The 18,509-nt window shown below is 39.0% G+C and overlaps 1 protein-coding gene across 4 annotated transcripts in view; it reads left to right on the top strand.

Annotated features, from left to right (window-relative positions):
• LOC115218360 (trans-1,2-dihydrobenzene-1,2-diol dehydrogenase) overlaps positions 1–18,509 on the top strand; it is a 56,297-nt gene that overhangs the window by 34,041 nt on the left and 3,747 nt on the right. For 2 of the 4 annotated variants that reach the window (XM_036508389.1, XM_029788126.2), the window contains exons 5-7: positions 791–915; positions 1,126–1,276; positions 3,520–3,793. In XM_036508389.1, coding sequence (XP_036364282.1) covers positions 791–915; positions 1,126–1,276; positions 3,520–3,623 — 380 coding nt within the window. In that variant the 3' untranslated portion in view covers positions 3,624–3,793. Of the gene's footprint in view, positions 1–790; positions 916–1,125; positions 1,277–3,519; positions 3,794–10,904; positions 11,256–15,130; positions 15,243–16,069; positions 16,234–18,035; positions 18,286–18,509 lie in introns of those variants that run through there. The other 2 variants (XM_029788125.2, XM_036508390.1) reach the window with 2 other exon arrangements.

Genomic DNA, 18,509 nt, shown 5'->3' with positions numbered 1-18,509 from the left:
CTCATTAATGAAGGTTTCATATAGCTTGTATACCTATTTTAGGGATTTTGAAACTGTTTCTGACATAGTTCTATTCTCTTTAATTTTGTCTGTCTCCTTACTCAATTACGATAATGGTTTTGTGTGGGTAGAGGCTTAGTAAAATAAATCTATGTCTATGTAACTCACACACATAATTGAGTGAATAAATATAATTAAAAGAATTTTAAGTTATTATTTGCTATCTTCATAAAATCAACAGATAATATAAGCTAGTGTCCAAGGAATCTTTTCCAGTTGAGTTTTCAATGCTGAATTCACATGATCTTTTGCTCTTAAAGTCCTATACTGCAGTGAAGAGGTCTGTACCTGTTACTAATTATAAACCAAACCTCATGAGACAGCTGCACAAAGAGGGTTTATTTATTATTATTATTATTATTGTTATTTTTTTTTTTTGGTAAAAACCAATATCGCAGCTGTGGCCAGTGCCCCCTGACTGGCTTCTGTGCCGGTGCCACGTAAAAAGCACCATCCGAACATGATCGATGCCAGGCCTACCTGACTGGCTCCTGTGCTGGTGGCATGTAAAAAGCACCCACTACACTCTCGGAGTGGTTGGCATTAGGAAGGGCATCTGGCTGTAGAAACATTGCCAGATCAGATTGGAGCTTGGTGCAGCCGCTGGCTCTCAATGATGTCAATATTCATTATAAATTCCAGAATGTAATGATTTGTATGTCATGGTTGCATTTATGTGTAATAATGAAAAATAAAAAAAAAAGAAATAATATTGTTTCATTTGGAAAAGATGTTGACCAGTCTGCCAATATTATTCTGACTTATAAGGACGGTGCCAGAGCCTCTTTGTCCATTGATGCTACTTTGAATGGAAGAACTGATGCATATATCTATGGAACTAAAGGCAAAATTTATGTAAGTAATCATTTCATTTAAAGATAAAGATATTTGAAAATTAAATTCATAATTACTTAATCTGAAATTTAAACTTAATCAATTTAGAATTTATGACATGCCATTTATTGATTAATCTATTCTACCAGCTCCAACAGTTATAACATAAATAGTCAGGAAAATTAAACTAAAATACTTTTATGTATTTATTGTATGTTCCTATTTTAACAGATACATTCACCATTTTGGTGTACCACCAAAATTGAGGTAAATGGAGAAGAAAGAGAATTTCCACTTCCCAAATCTGAAGCACAGTTTAATTACCCCAATAGCAATGGGTTATCTTATGAGGCCGAATGCGTCCGCAAATGTTTAGAGAAGGGTAAGCCTTTGATAACTTATATCATCTTTATAATAAGAATGCTTTTATGTAAATGGATTACCGTTATCTTATATTTTGATAACTGCTGAGGCCACTACCACTACTGTGGTGGAAGCACTCCGTCAGTTGCGACGACGAGGGTTCCGGTTGATCCGATCAACGGAACAGCCTGCTCGTGAAATTAACATGTAAGTGGCTGAGCACTCCACAGACACGTGTACCCTTAACGTAGTTCTCGGGGATATTCAGCTTGACACAGAGAGTGACAAGGCTGGCCCTTTGAAATACAGGTACAACAGAAACAGGAAGTAAGAGTGAGAGAAAGCTGTGGTGAAAGAGTACAGCAGGGATCACCACCATCCCTGCCGGAGCCTCGTGGAGCTTTAGGTGTTTTCGCTCAATAAACACTCACAATGCCCGGTCTGGGAATCGAAACTGCGATCCTACGACCGCGAGTCCGCTGCCCTAACCACTGGGCCATTGTGCCTCCACACTACCACTACTACCACTGACATTATTACTGTGACTCCTATTCTGGTGCTTCTCATGTTACTGGTATTACTACTTTTAATACTTATATGAGATGTATGTAGATGTACATAGTGATGCAAACCTGTTGTTGCTATATTGCTCCTTATTAGCTGTCATGGACAGATCCAGTTTGATGTCATCCTTCATTACACATGTCGGAAGATAGGAGAAAGATGGTGTGATACGAGGGAGGGTGGCTTTAGCTGCTATTTCTAGAATCTGCTTTCTTATTGAAATAGAATATTAATCTTCATAGACACCGGAAGTCAATTCACTATAGAACTCTCTCATGAGATATGCTAATAGCATTGGTTATTAGTCAATCGCCTGTCATCCATCATCATGAAGTGAAGATGATCAATGTTTTCCTTGATGGTGGAAGTTGCAGGACATTCAGACCTTGGGTCATCTTCAAGACTCTTCCTTCCTCGCCTAAAGAAAGAGTGAGAGAAAGTTGGAGCAAAAGAGTACAACTGGGGTTGCCACCACCCCCTGCCAGAGCCTTGTGGAGCTTTAGGTGTTTTCGCTCAATAAACACACACAACGCCCGGTCTGGGAATCGAAACCGCGATCCTCTGACCACGAGTCCACTGCCCTAACCACTGGACTATTGCACCTCCACATGTGTGTATTTGGTAGACAGAAATTGAAAGAAGCCCATCATGAGTGTGTGTATATTGATACCATGTGATAGCTGTGAATGAGTATCACTGTCATACAAGTCATACAAATAGTGTCACTCGCTTCCAGTATTCAGCAAAAAAATGTTTGGCCATGAGGAAATATTACATGGCAACAGGTGAGGTTTAGTGACAGGAAAGGCATCCAACTTCAGAAAATTTGCCTCAATAATCTCTACCCATATACCTAAAGAAATCAGAAATATAAAAGGGACTTCTGCAGAAACATTAAAAACCCAAAATTTGGTAAACCCCTAACAATGATACCAGCCCAGCCCAGCCAACCATTCAAGCAAGAATATACCCAAGGAATATCAGCTGCTACAAACTCAACCATAGACCAACTTCTGGCCATAAAGTGGCAACAAAACTGTAAGAAAATAAATTAAGACAATGCTCCAGCAGGGCCAGAGTCCAACAGCTGAATCCACTTAAAGAATAAAAGAAAAGGAAAGAATGAATGAAAGAATAGAAAAGTGAGCAATAAAATGATGATAAATAATTCTATATTTTAATATACTCTTTACTCTTTTACTTGTTTCAGTCATTTGACTGTGGCCATGCTGGAGCACCGCCTTTAATTGAGCAACTCGACCCCCGGGACTTATTCTTTTGTAAGCCCGGTACTTATTCTATCGGTCTCTTTTGCCGAACTGCTAAGTAACGGGGGACATAAACACACCAGCAGCAGTTGTCAAGCAATACTAGGGGGACAAACACAGACACACAAACATGCACACACACACACAAACACTCACACACACATATATATATATATACATATATACGACAGGCTTCTTTCAGTTTACATCTACCAAATCCACTCACAAGGCATTGGTCGGCCCGAGGCTATAGCAGAAGACACTTGCCCAAAGTGCCATGCAGTGGGACTGAACCCGGAACCATGTGGTTGGTAAGCAAGCTACTTACCACACAGCCACTCCTGCGCCTATCTTGATTTTTTTTTTTTAATTTCTAAATTTTTGTTTTAATATTTTTTCCATTACAATTTCTCTTTTCATTTTCTAAAAGGTCAACTTGAATGTCCTGGCCACACTCATGCTGATACTTTGTCGATTATAAATATAATCGATGAGGCCCGACGACAAATTGAAGAGAAGCATCAGAAGACTTAAACTTCTTGCATAGAGGCAAAAATGGAGGATAATATCATTGAAGATTTGCAAAAAGCTTTTGAAACAGTTTGAAAAGCTTTGGCAACACTTTCAAGTAAGAGCCTTACTTGAAAAGCTTTAAAAATTCATTGTCATCTTTGAAAGAAATAAACATTGAATGAGAGATTTTTTGCATTGTGTTATTTAGTCACTGTATTTTTTTAAAATTTGGATGTGTGGTTGGAAAGCTCAGTTTGCAACCATGTGGTTTCAGATTCAATCCCACTGTACAGTCTGATGCCAACAAGGGCTGGCTCTAGGGTTGCTGGTACCCCGGGCAAGCTGAACTTCAGTGTGTACAAGCTGACAGTCGTGGAAATTTCCTGAGTTGCCAGTACCTTGAACTGGTCCTGATGCCACCCGATGATTTGAAAGTGAATTTGGTAGATGTAAACTGTGTGAAAAGCTGTTTTGTGCATGTATGTATGTATATACCTGGCTGAAGTCAGGTAGACTGGATTTGGCAAAACAACAAATTAAGACCAGAAATTGTGGTACAGTGAAGATGATACCAAGTACAAACATGGAATGGGCTTCAACATTAAACAATCTCAGATTGAGATCAGTCATCAGCTGTTTCTCCAGTATCCAACAGACCCATCACCACAGAATATTACCATCACACAAGTCTATGCGCCAACACTTAAATATTATGATGATACTGTTGACAAGTTCTATGAGCAGCTGGAGAAAACCATCAGGGCAGCTCTCAAAAAAAGACATTCCCTATCATCCTAGGAGACTGGAACGCCAAGGTAGGCCTGGATGCATATGACCAATGGACTGGGATAGTGGGACTATGACTCCTAGAATTTGCTAGCACTCACAAGCTGACTGTAGTCAACACACTGTTCCCATACAAGACCTCATGCAGAACATGACACCTTGTGACAGGACTCACAGCCAAAGTGACTTCATCCTTGCAACTCAAAAGTTCAAATCCAGCATCAGTAAGGCTAGGACTAGGACTTTCCCAGCAGATGTCAACAGTGATCAGAATTTGGTCCTCATGATAATGAAGCTCAAACTGAAAAGGACTCATACATAAGAAAAGAGCCATGCATTTTAGGTTTGACACAGACAAATTGCAAGAGCCCTAGGTCACAGAGGAATTTGAGGTAAAAGTGGGTGACAGGTTTGCAGTCCTTAACCTTCTAGAAGACAGTATCAACACCCTGACCGATGACATTAGAAAAGCACTTAATGAACTGACTCTAAAAGTTCTGGGGAGAAGAAGGTGTAAAAAGAAACTATGGGTCACTGTGACATCTTGAACCTGTGTGACTTAAGAGATGACCTGAGGAAGACCAACCTAATGGATCAGCAATACAACAATGTGAATTAGAAGGTTAGGAAGAAAATGAGGGAAGCCAAAGAGAAATGGATAGTAGACCAGTGCAAAAATCCTTGAAGCTGAGATAAAGAAGGGCAATAGTAAGGTTGCTTATGAAACTATCAAAATTCTAACAAAAACGAAGAAACACACCATCTCTATAATTGAGGACAATACAGGCCTACTTCTTACATATGAGCTTGATGTCATCTAAAGACAGTCCTAGTATCGCAAAGAACTTTACAATCACAAATTCAGGCATGAAAATCAACTTTCACAACAATAGAGAACTTGGAGATAATCCAGTTCTCTTGGAGAAAGACAAAGAGGTAGTGCACATGCTCAAAGCTAGAAAATTCCCACAAGTGGATAACATTGCATCAGAGCACCTAAAACATGAATGACCAAAGTTTATCAAAGCACAAACAGAAGATATGGGAGATGAAGCAGTGACCAAAGGAGTGGGTCCAATCACAGGTGATACCCATTCCCAAGAAAGGCAACTTAAGACTCTGCCAGAATTATAGAATAATCAGCCTAATTAGCTACCCTAGCAAAGTATTTCTAAGAGTTCTGCTAAATAGACTTAAGGGGAAGACAGAAGAAATCCTTGTAGGCCCAGAAGGAGTCCTGTGGAGCAGATATTTAACATCATACTGCTCACTGAGAAATGTCTGCAGCACCAATCTGACCTCTGTCACAACTTCATTGACTTCAAAAAGACCTTTGACCAAGTTTGGCATGATCTGTTGTGGTAGGTGATGAAAGATTACAACTTCAACAACTTCATCAAAATAATCCAAGCACTGTATGAAAACTCAAACAGTGCACTTCTGAACAATAACATCAGAGAGTTCTTCATCACAAGAGTGGGTGTTTGACAAAGATGTATCCTCTCTCCAGTGGTTTACATCTTCCTAGAGAATACCATGCAGGAGATACTCCAAGACTTCCACCCCTCTGTCTCCAGTGGACGATGGCCCATCATCTTCGATAACAATATCAAACTGTTAGGAAGCAGTGAAGCAGGAACTCACCAACAGACTTGGAATAATATGAGGAGCACACAGGATGGAAATCAGCCCAGAAAAGATCTTGGTTAGTAGTAGTAACAACCAGAACACAGCAACCATCATGCTGAACAGAGAGAGGCACTTGATGAAGTGGACACCTTCAAGTACCCAGGATCCACTTTGACCAAGGATGACAGATCTCAAAAAATAATAATAAGACTCAGTTTGCCCTCTGCAGCCATGAAAAAGGAGAACGCCATATGGGAAAGCAACTCCATTAGTTTTCCAGCAAGATTCAAAATGTACAAGCGTCTGGTAACTTCAATTGTTTTCTGTGGGTATTATAACGGAGATATTTTATATAAAAAAAAAAAAATCAAGAGGATATAATCATTTCACTACCAAATCAAAAACCATATAACCAGTGCAGTTTTTCATTGTTTCAAACAGGGAAATAAGCCATCTATTACAGCAGGAGAAATCTTCCAGTTTATCAGCTGACAGGGGATTTGTGCTCAAACAATGAAAATGCCTGGATTCTCCAGGCATTTGAGCACAAGTGCTTCAGAAGGCTGCTATGCATTCCATACAAAGAGCACAAAACAAACAGCTTTGTCAAATTGCAAGTTATCAAATACACAGACAGACAAGAACCATTCCTTGTGCAGGTAAAAAGACCAAAGCATGCCTGATATGACAACGTACTCTGCTACAACTCATTGTTGAAAATAATCTTTCAGGGCAAAGTTAAGGGAGGGCAAAAAAGAGGCAAAGAAAATCTTGATCTGACATGAAGGACTGGACAGGTTGTAGCAAAAGATGTCATTGAGGTAGCAGGGGAAATAGGTATGTGGATGATATCAAAGTAAAACAATGGTAAAGCATTTGATTGTGGTTTAAATAATTTATTTAATCAACACTTGCATTTATGTGTTGTATATACCAGAAAATTCACTACATGACATTACCAACTTGCTTCGAGTTGGCGAAGTAAAAATTTAACAGGAGAAATACTATGTCAATATGACGAGGTAGCACTGGGCATGTTTTGTGTCTGTGTGTGCATTGGTCATTTGGTCATGTCTGTTTATGTTCTGCTACTGTGTTGTGTTGTTCATGCTGAATATGTGGTTCTATGTTGGTTGCTTGACTGGTGCAAGTTACTTGCTGGCTGTCTGCTTGTCTCTAGAGAGTTCGCCTGGTAATGGCTATCTGCAGTCCCTTGATGGATTGTGTGACTGTATTTATAATGGTCATGACAGTTTGAAGGACAGACATACCACAGGAGTAATTTCTACCTATGTAGGTCGCCTCCTGTCCACTTGAGCCTTAAATGACATGGTTCAGGTGGTAGGTTGAAGAGAAATCCATCCATCACTTTTTGACAGGACAAAGAAATTTCTTTCACACCCGTTGGATCAGACAAGTGAGAATCCTTACATTCAGTTTCGAATCTCAGCTTGGAAAAAAGTGTTAGTTTTTACACAGCCACAACACCACAAACCCACTAGCCATAACAGAGGACACAGACCAGTGATCACGGCTGACTGCAAAAGCATTTTCGGTGACACCCCAACGACTAGCTGCACCAGTAAAGGGAACTTGAGGATGAATGATATCTGCATGCATGTGTATATATTTTATATATTCCCTGGCATATTTCTGGGTAGTGAGGATGGGTGCCGGACAAGATGTTGTGCAATATTCTAGTTCTTTATGCCCTGGTTTCAAATCCTACCAGGGTCAATGGTGAAATAAAGTGGTGTCAGTAAAGTACTAGGATCAGTGGCAACGACTAATCCCCGCCTAATAAAATTTCTGGTTGTGTACCTAAATCAAAAACCATAAAATCAGTGCAAATTTTCATTGTTTGAATTATGGAAATACAGCAGGAGAAATCTTCCAGTTTATCAATTACGGAGATATTTTATATTAAAAAAAAAACAAAAAAAATCGAGAGCATATAATCATTTCACTACCAAATCAAAACAGAGAGCGATGCAAAAACTCCTGCTGATTTAGTGCCGAATGTGCAACTGGCCTTTCTTTCATACCATTTTCTGTATAAAATATAACAATAACATGGTGAATATTTTAATTCATACTGTTAAAATTATTTAGAAAATAGAAATCATATAAAATCAAACAAAATTGAATTACTTAGGCAATACATATACTAAAATCATACAAACAATACAATTTGTTTCCTGCTGCACACGGTTATTCAAAATAGTCAATTCACAAAAGATAATTCAAAACCCGAAACTATAAAAAGGTAAGAATCTTTCATTTCGCTACAATTTTTATTTGATATACAAATAAAACAATATCATATTCTTTGGGAAATATTGTTAAAAACGATATTTTTTAAATTTATTATGTTACACATTCATATCTGTGTATACGTGTGGCACTATTTGTTAGTGAACAGATGAATTTACATCCAACCATGAACTGGGACTCCATTGATATCGTGGAAGTGTTTAAGAAATTTAAACAGAAGACTCAGCTAGTTTTCAAAAGTTTCCTGAAAGGCATAACAGACGAAGAAAAAGTGAGCTATATCCTTTTATGGACGGTCGAAAAAGGTCTAAGCCTATTCAACAGCTGGGACATGTCAGAAGCGGATTGCAATAACCCAGACACACTTCTTGAGAAATTTGAAAGACACCTAGAACCCAGGTCGAACCATAGAATTCACAGATACGAATTCCAGGGCCTGAAACAAGACCCACAAGAGACGATTGACAATTTCCTGTCAAGACTGAAGAATGTTGCAGAGAAATGCAAATTCAGAGACGAGGAGGAGAGGATTGTTGACCAATTAATATGGGGGTGTGCCCACAAAGAAGTACAAAAATCCCTCATAGGGAAAGACACTCTCCAGTTGATAGAAGCAGTAGACACTGCAAGAGCATTCGAAGCCACTACCAAACAAATGGCCTCACTTACCTTACAAACAAGCTCATTTGGCAGCAGTGTAGATATTGTATCTAGCCACAGGATGAAACATACTGCAAACAAAGAACATGCCAGTACTGTGGTACAGAGCATGAATTTAATAACCGGAAAAAATGTCCTGCATTCGGTACACACTGCAAAGCATGTGGAAAACTTAACCACTGGAAAAAAATGTGTAGGTTGACAAAATCCCAGAAATACAAGCCCCAATTTTCAAAGAGGAGCGGAAATAGAAGAAGAGATATATTTGCACAACAACAGGAACAAAACACCTCGGAGGAGGAATTCTTGGCAGTCGGCACAATAAATGTGCATGAGATGGGAAAGGACGACCGGGAGAAAGAAAATGAGGCATACACAACAATAAGAATTCAAAAGAAGGCCAGAAGGAAAAGAATAAACATTGACTTAAGGCTGAAGATAGACACTGGGGCCCAGAGTGATATCTTGCCTGTCAGCTTATACAAGAAGATGTTCCCAGAAAATATGACAGAAGAGGATAGGGTCACGAAAGGAATCCTCACACCAAGTGATGTGGTCCTCACTGCGTACGGAGGTACCAGGATTCCACAACTGGGGAAAACAACGATTAGGGGGACACACAAAGGGAAAACAATCAAGTGTACATTTTATGTCACAAGAACAGAAGGCCCAGCAATTCTTGGACTCGATACCTGCAGGAGGTTAAATATTGTGTCGGTCAATGCTGAAGTGAAGGCAACTCCGAGCAGGATTGACTGTGATACGCCTATCAAAGACCGACCACCAATCACAAACAAAGAGGAATTGATAAGCATGTACCCAGAATGCTTTGACGATACAGTCGGGTGCTTTGTGAAAAGTCGATACCATATAACAGTCGACCCCGATATCAGACCAATTGTTCACCCACCTCGCCGCGTCCCTCTAGAACTAAAAGAGAAGCTGAAGACAGAGTTGGACAAAATGGAAAAAAAGGAAATAATCACCAAAGTGACACGACCAACAGACTGGGTAAATTCAATTGTGATCAAGGAAAAACCCAATGGTACCCTATGGATATGCCTCGACCCAAGGGACCTGAACAAGGCGTTAAAAAGGGAGTACCATCCAATTCCAACCCTTGAAGAAATCACACCATCATTGGCTGGGTCCAAATTATTCAGCAAACTGGATGCCAGTAATGGGTACTGGAATATAAAGATAGACGAAGAGTCATCCATACTCACTTACCTTCAACACACCATTTGGCAGATATCGATTCAACCGACTCCCATTTGGATTGAAGGTGAGCCAAGATGTTTTCCAGCGCCAAATAGATGAGACCTACCAAGGCTGCAAGGGAGCAGTTGGGATAGCAGATGACATCCAAGTGCATGGCAAGGATGAGACCACACATGACTTCAATTTACATGAAGCTATGGAGAGAACCCGACAAGCAGGCATCAAACTCAATGCAGCCAAATGTGTGGTAAAAGCAGAGGAGTGCAAATTCTTTGGAGTATACATATACACATACATGCATACACACGCACGCACTACAAAAACCGAGTAAAAAATTTCAGTTATCTCTCTCTTTCACACATTACTCTCTCTGTCTCTTCACACACACTAACAGAAGCACTTCACTTACACAACACACTTTCTGTCTCCCACACCCCATCAAACACACACGCACACACACATGTACATCAATGCTTCCTATGCACGGTAACTTCAAAAGAACTTCCCTCGTCATACAATCGCTTTCTCTTAGTCTCTTTCGCTCTCATTACTTCAAAAGTTCCCGCAAGCCCATATGTAAAAAATAAAAGTTTTTTACGGAAATCGACGGAAAAGTCTACTAGAACCGTAAGATTGCCAACAGTAGGAACTGTGTTTTAAAGTAAACAGTATTACTACGCTGTGTCTGAAGGATATATAGGTGTCGCTGCGCTGAGTGTGCGAGTTCCTGTATTACGAAAAGTAAATAAACACGTGGAAGAATATCTATGCTTCGTATTGAGTTGTCTATCCCAGTAGAAAGAAACTACACATAACATATTATATATTATTGTTAAGTCACTGTTAAAAATATATAGCTTTAACCTCGCAGTACTTATTTAGCACCTTCGTTTGACAAATACAGTCGACTATCTGGGGCTTAGAAGCTAAAAATAGAACACCAATCATATCGAATTCTGTCCCCTTCAAATATTTGATTTGGCAAAACTCCATACAACAATGCGGTGGGGAATCTGTTCGGCAGGTTTAATTGCGAGTGATTTTTGCAATGCTTTGCAATGCTTGGATCCTTCGGATCACAAAGTAAGTTATAATGTTTTGTTTTGGCAATCTTTCGTCTCTTGTAGACCTTTCCGTCGATTTCCGTAAAAAACTTTTTTTTTTACATATGGGCTTGCGGGAACTTTTGAAGTAATGAGAGCGAAAGAGACTAAGAGAAAGCGGCGATTGTATGACGAGGGAAGTTCTTTTGAAGTTACCGTGCATAGGAAGCATTGATGTACATGTGTGTGTATGTGTGTGTGTTTGATGGGGTGTGGGAGACAGACAGTATGTTGTGTAATCGACGGAAAGGTCTACTAGAGACGAAAGATCGCCTTTGTTTTTTTTTCCTCTCGTTTATTTATTCAGTTTCAGTTCAGTAATTGATACCCTTCACTTAAAGGATTTTTCAATACACAAACTACGAAACCCTACAAGTCGTTTCACTTTTGCCCAGCTCTAAGTGAGCAAAGTTATAGGCAGCTGCGCAAACTTTCGAAATAGCTGTGACGCATAAATCAGAATTGCTTCCGATTTTTCTTTTGTCCCCGGGTGTCTTTCAACTTTTTTTTTATAGTATCCTAAATTTTTAAACACTGCGGTGGTGTGAGCAAATCTTTATATATAAAAGTGAAGTTGTGTATCTGTCTCCTACGATTTAGATTCCTAACTACTCCCACATTTTGCGGTGCAGTGTAACCAAAAGCGGGTATCTTATAGTCGTGATTCATATCGAGCCCTTCTGGGTATTAGCGCGCGTCTACGATTTTAAAAATAATTTACCATCATTTTTTTCCATTTTAATGCATTTTTTCGCTATTATATAAGGGAAGTAACTCTCTAAAAATGTCTACGATGAGTCAACGATTTAAAAAAAAATTTACCTTTTTTTTCCATTTTTTTTGCTACTTTTTGGCTATAACTCTCTAAAAATGCTTATATAGTTATTTCCCTTACAAACCCGAGCAACGCCGGGCGATACTGCTAGTTTTAAATAAAAACAAAAATGTCTTTCAAATGTTTCGTCCCCCTCACTGTTGTTGACAGACATATCTCTTCATACAAATTCACGCAAACAGACGGACTCACACTCGAGTATATGTACATATACATATGTAATATATATATACTTTCTAAAACATCTATAAGTATGCGTGGATCTAATCTTTTTCATTCGTAAAATGAGCACCCCCTTTAATTTTGCTCAGATAGCTTTCATCAGTGTGCATGTGTGTCTTGATTTATTCGTAGATATCTGTGTCTATACTGTGTATATATGTATGGATTTTTGTATATATAGGCGTAGGAGTGGCTGTGTGGTAAGTAGCTTGCTTACGAACCACATGGTTCCGGGTTCAGTCCCACTGCGTGGCACCTTGGGCAAGTGTCTTCTGCTATGGCCTCGGGCTGACCAAAGCCTTGTGAGTGGATTTGGTAGACGGAAACTGAAGAAGCCCGTCGTATATATGTGTGTTTGTGTGTCTGTGTTTGTCCCCCCAACATTGCTTGACAGCCGATGCTGGTGTGTTTACGTCCCCCGTAACTTAGCGGTTCGGCAAAAGAGACCGATATAATAAGTACTAGGCTTACAAAGAATAAGTCCTGGGGTCGATTTGCTCGACCAAAGGTGGTGCTCCAGCATGGCCACAGTCAAATGACTGAAACAAGTAAAAGAGTCAAGAGTATATATGCATACGGATCTAGTTTTTTTCATTCGCAAAATATGCATTTTTTTAAAAGACGGTAAAAAACCTGAAATTCGGCTATAATAATACAGTTTTCCAGTCTAATTGATATGATGCTGTGGAGAGAAAAAAAAATAGGGGAAAAAGTTACAGAAGTTTAAAAATTGCAAAACTGTGTATTTATAGCGAGACAGAAATTTTCTGCATTAGGTGGAGCGCTGTCAACTTTAAGGTCATACAACTCTATGTAATTTATAGTTTAGCGTCTCTTCATTGTAGGTTTCTAAATAAACAGAAATATCATGTCTCATTTTATTGTTTTTCTTTTGTCTTTTCATTGATTGTACGTTATTATTATTATTATTTTAAATTTGTAATATTAATATATTTGTCTGCATGCGTTTACTTTATGCGTATTTCAGTATCATGACTACCTCTCATGTATTTGTGTACATCATTAATATATAAGTGGATGTGTGTGTGTGTGTATGAAAAAGGGTCGTCTGTCTCCAAAACTTCGAAGTTGAGTAACGTTTTCATACTTGGATTTGTAAACTACGATAAGAATAACACTGGTCATCAAAGAATTTGCCCCAAGAAAAAGAATACCTATATGAGAACCCCTGCTCACACTCCCACGTAAAGGTGAAAATCAGTAGCTGGAGAACAGCGTGATGGGCTGGCGTTGGGTACAAGAAGGTCCGAGTAAGTTTAATTGTGTGCATGTATAAATGAAAAGAAAGAACGGGGTGTGTAAACTGATGTGAAGCGAGAGGAGAACCAACTGAAAAGTTTGTGAGATTCACAGCCAGATAAATGGAAAAGTACATTAAAGAGGTGAAGAAGGTTTATGAAATTATTTCTCTAAAAATGCAGATTATTGATGTTTCATAATAATGGAATGCTTTCACATGGCAGAGGATGCTATTTCGAAGGCGTGATGAAAAGGTAGGGGTGCACAAACGTTTGGAAAACAGATTCCCCCAAAAAAGTTTGCCCTGTGAAAAAATTAAACCAGAAAAATTCCGATTTATGCACAACAGCTATTCTGAAATTCCACCAAGTTGTGATTAAAGGCATTCAAATTGGGCTCGCTGTCAAGTGTAGTCAGGAGTTTGAACGTTCTGTAGTGTTTGCTCTCCATGTTCTTCAACCACAGATCCAACTTCCGGACAAATGCTACCAGCTTCGTGATGAACTCTTTGACAGTAGAGCTGGATCCTTGAAACGACAGGTTTAAATGGTTGAGGGCTCTAAAAATGCCCGACAGGTAGTTCAACCTTGAGATAAACTCTTCGTCCTCCGGATCTTTTTGAAAGTCGCGTTCCTTCTCTGCATTAACCCGGGAGAGCCAACAAACCTCTGTGTGGTAGAGGAGATAGATGTGATCGGAGCCGAAATCTACGCAGAGTAGCTTGAACGGCCAAGTATTCTGAGTCGACGTTTTGACGAAATTCCCGATTCTGATAGCTCAATTCAAGCATGATAAAAACTTCGGAGGGAGCATCTGAGCACAAAGGTTGAATCTATGTATGAAACAATGGACAACGGTGGCGTTTAGTGACACTGCTTTGACATGGGCTTGAAAACCTGATTTTCGACCGATGGTGCCCCATCTGTCGTGCATCCAACTAACTTCCCCCAATCCAGTTCGTTCTGCTTGAAGGAATTGTCCAAAACGTGGAAAATCTTCTTTCCTTTCGTTGTACTGGACAGCTCCTGGCTCGGCTGTAGCTCAGTCTTCACAGTATTATTCTGCATGAAGCGAGTGGCAGACGTCACTAGAAAAACCCTTATATATTTGCAGGCAGGCCTTGTCTTTCATCGTGACCTGGTGATTACCGCCTGTTGATAAGAGACAATAATCTCAAAACCGGTCCGGTACGTATCACTCAGGCTTACGAGGAAGGGATGGCCTCCCTTTGCAAATACTTTAAGGGCACAGAAAGTGTGTTTAAAGCCAGCTGGAGACGATGATCTCCTGGGGCTAAAAAGCTACAGTAACCCCCCCCCCCCCCCCTTTGTGGTTAGCCATTTGAGATGGCTTTTATACTTTACATTGTCTAGCGGTTACTGTTTACATCTCGTTCTGAGATTTAATAAAGAAAGAATGTTATTATTATTATATCAATATATTTATAAATCCTTATTTATTTATGTACATTATCAACTATCAACATTCCAATGTATAACTCAATTATACGTGAAATTATTTTGTTTTTTTTTATTCAGATAACTGCTGTGGTATCCAAGTCTTTAGAGAAGGCTAAGAAATATGCTGAAGAATTTAAGATACCAAATGTATATGACAGCTATGAAGAATTTGCCAAAGATCCCAACATAGGTATGAAATAATTTTAGTCTAAACCTGGTTGCAAATCTTTTATATTATTTTATGAACTTCTTAGATATTCTATTTTATTTTAATCAGTTTTGTTCTTAAACAAAATTCAGTTTTAATAAATTTCACTGTAATACTTAGCACAAGATAACTGATCTAACAGACCATGCCAGTAGTCCATACATATGTATGTGTTTGTGTATGAATGATTGAATGAACACACTGTAAATTAGTTGGTGTTAGGAAACAGAAGCTAATTCAAATTAGGCGGTGAGCTGGCAGAAACGTTAGCACCCCGGGCGAAATGCTTAGCAGTATTTCTTCTGCCGTTACGTTCTGAGTTCAAATTCCGCCGAGGTCGACTTTGCCTTTCATCCTTTCGGGGTCGATAAATTAAGTACCAGTTACGCACTGGGGTTGATGTAATCGACTTAATCCGTTTGTATGTCCTTGTTTGTCCCCTCTATGTTTAGCCCCTTGTGGGCAATAAAGAAATAAGAAGCTAATTCAAATTGGAACATACAAACAAGAAGTGATCCTCCAGCCCACCTAGAAGGGAAATAATTGTGAATAAGAACTGACTCAGACACTTAACCATCCAACTCATGCCGGCATGGAAAGCATATGTATGATGTTATGTGTGTATTTACATGTGTTTGTATCTGTGTGTGTGTGTATGCACATACATACACCTGGCATCCAACAAGTGTGTGTCTGTGTGTATATAGACCATGTCTAAAAATCATTTATTACTGTTTATCATAAAATGAATGAAATAAATAAATTCCTTTGAATCTAAAAATAGTAATTTTATTCTATGTCTCTCACAGATTTGGTATACCTTTCAACCATCAACTGCTACCATCATCCTCTTTCCGTTCTCATGCTTAACAATGGCAAACCAGTTCTGTGTGAGAAAACCTGCGGTAATAATCTGAAAGAGACAGTGGAAATGCTTGAACTTGCAAAATCACAGAAATTATTTTTTATGGAGGTACGTCATTTAACCTTTTAGCATTTAAGCCAGCCCTATCCAGCCCCAAAAGTTCTACCTGTTTTATGTTCAAACTGGCTAGATCTGAGCCCTCATACCTATCCTCCAATGTCATTCTAAAATTATATAATCATAAAAACAAAACAGAAAATGATTGCGACTGGAACGATCAGCGCGATCAGGCTGACCTGGGGCTAAGCAACATCAACTGCTACTGATGATAAAAGGAATCCACGACTGCGACTGCTATCATTCTTTCTTTAATTATTTCTTTGTTTACGCCAACTTTATTTAACCAGCTCAAGATGGTTGTGGTTGACGAGAGACTGCAGGTGAAACTCAGACGAAGCATTACAGGCTGAGAGGCGAGACTCTTGTGACCCTCCACCAGCTACAGATGAAAGCTCCCTTACCATAACATAGCCCTTGCAGTTATAAGTCTGCAAATAAGGTGTCTTTCAATTGCACAAATGTTGTTGCTGTTACCACCATCACCACCACCCCCACTACTACTACTACTACTAAAGCTACGAGATAATGCATGGTTAATTCAAAACAATGTGAATAAAGAAGCATTACATTTAACAGAGTAGACTGAATGCTAAAGGGTTTCTGAAATCTTCAAAGCCACAGTCGAACCAATTCTACTATATGGCTCAGAAACCTGGACGTTATCAAAGAAGCTTGAGAGGCGGTTGGATGGAACCTACACTCGCCTCCTTATGAGAGCTCAAAATCTCTCGTGGAAGCACCATCCAACCAAAATGCAAATATATTGTAAACTACCGCCTGTGTCATCTCTTGTGAAAGGTAGGAGAGTCCAGTTTGCTGGACATTGTTGTAGAGCTGAAAAAGAAGTAATTTCTACTCTTCTCCTCTGGAAGCCATCTACTCGCAATACCAGAGGGTGCGCACTCTCCTACCCTGATGTAATCTCCAGGGATACAGGCATCCAGCAACAGGACCTCCGTAATGCTATGATGAACCATGAAGTCTGGCGTAGCATGGTAAATTCCATTGTCTCGACCATGGTCGAACAATGATGATGATGAAAGGGTTTCTACTGAAATGGTGAATGTTGATATACTGTTTTTTAACCCTGCATCAGCCATAATCAAGTAAATTAATGATCAAGATCTTTCCCACTGTGACCTTCCCCCCTTTTTTCAGAGGCAGTATTATTTGAAGCTTCATTGTCTGATGTGTTCTTTTTTAAGATCCTAGGTTGTGATTTGGGACAGTTTGGTTTCTCTTTCTAGTTGGCTAAGTAATGACATAAAGCAATGTATCTCAACCAATTTTCCCCCATGTTCCCTTTTCACCATATATCAGAAGGCCTTTTGAAGATTACCTGAGTCAAAAATTCCATTTCAAACAATACTAAAAATTTTCTTTTCTCTCTGTCAGTACATATTCGTTTGCTTGGATTACTTTATAAAGGATTGTCCTTATTTACTTTGTAGTCAATTGCAACAAGGTTGAATATCTTGTCGCTCAAAGTCATGTTGACTCAAATAGAACCAATAGACATTGTGTTAGTTCCGCAACTTTTAGGTAGGGATCATACATCAAGGACCAAAACATTATGATTAATTCTCATTAAAAATACCTCTTCCTTCTGGATAACCATCAGGGACTTTTGCAGCTTACAGTTTAGTGAAAGGAAAATTTAAATTTGCATGTCTTTCTCCCCTTCACTTTATTTATATGCCTTTCTCTTTTATTCTTATTGCACTCTCTCTCTCTCTCTCTCTCTTGTTATTTATTTATTTTTACCTTCCACATAAATGTTTTACTTTCAGGGTTTGTGGTCTAACTTCTTCCCAGCTTACGCAGCTATTAGAAAAGAAATTGAGTCTGGAACCATAGGAAAGATACGCTACTTAGATGTTGCATTTTTTGTCGACATATTTTCAAAGCCACGTATTTCTCAGCGCTCTTTGGGTGGTGGTGGTATCTTGGAAATTGGTGTATATACAATATGGCTTGCAAACTTCATATTCAGAGAGAAACCCGAGACAATTACTGCTGTTGGAACAATTGCTGATACAGGTAAGTATATCAATAATAAAGGTTTCATGCTGCTTAAGGATATTGATAATTTTTTGAGAACTAAAAGTTAGAACAAGAATGGATAATTGAAGAAAGGAAAGAGAGAAAGAATGAATGATATGCAGCTACATGATGGTTATTGGTGAAGAGGAAGATATAAACTGTGATTTCTTACTTTATCCTATAAGACTGAGTAATCGAGAGTTAACACACCACCCAGTATG

The sequence above is a fragment of the Octopus sinensis genome, linkage group LG13 (assembly GCF_006345805.1).
Source record: "Octopus sinensis linkage group LG13, ASM634580v1, whole genome shotgun sequence".
In the NCBI taxonomy this organism is placed as follows: Eukaryota; Metazoa; Mollusca; class Cephalopoda; order Octopoda; family Octopodidae; genus Octopus; species Octopus sinensis.
Note: the sequence above shows the minus strand (reverse complement) of the source record. Positions and strands in the feature narration are given on the sequence as shown.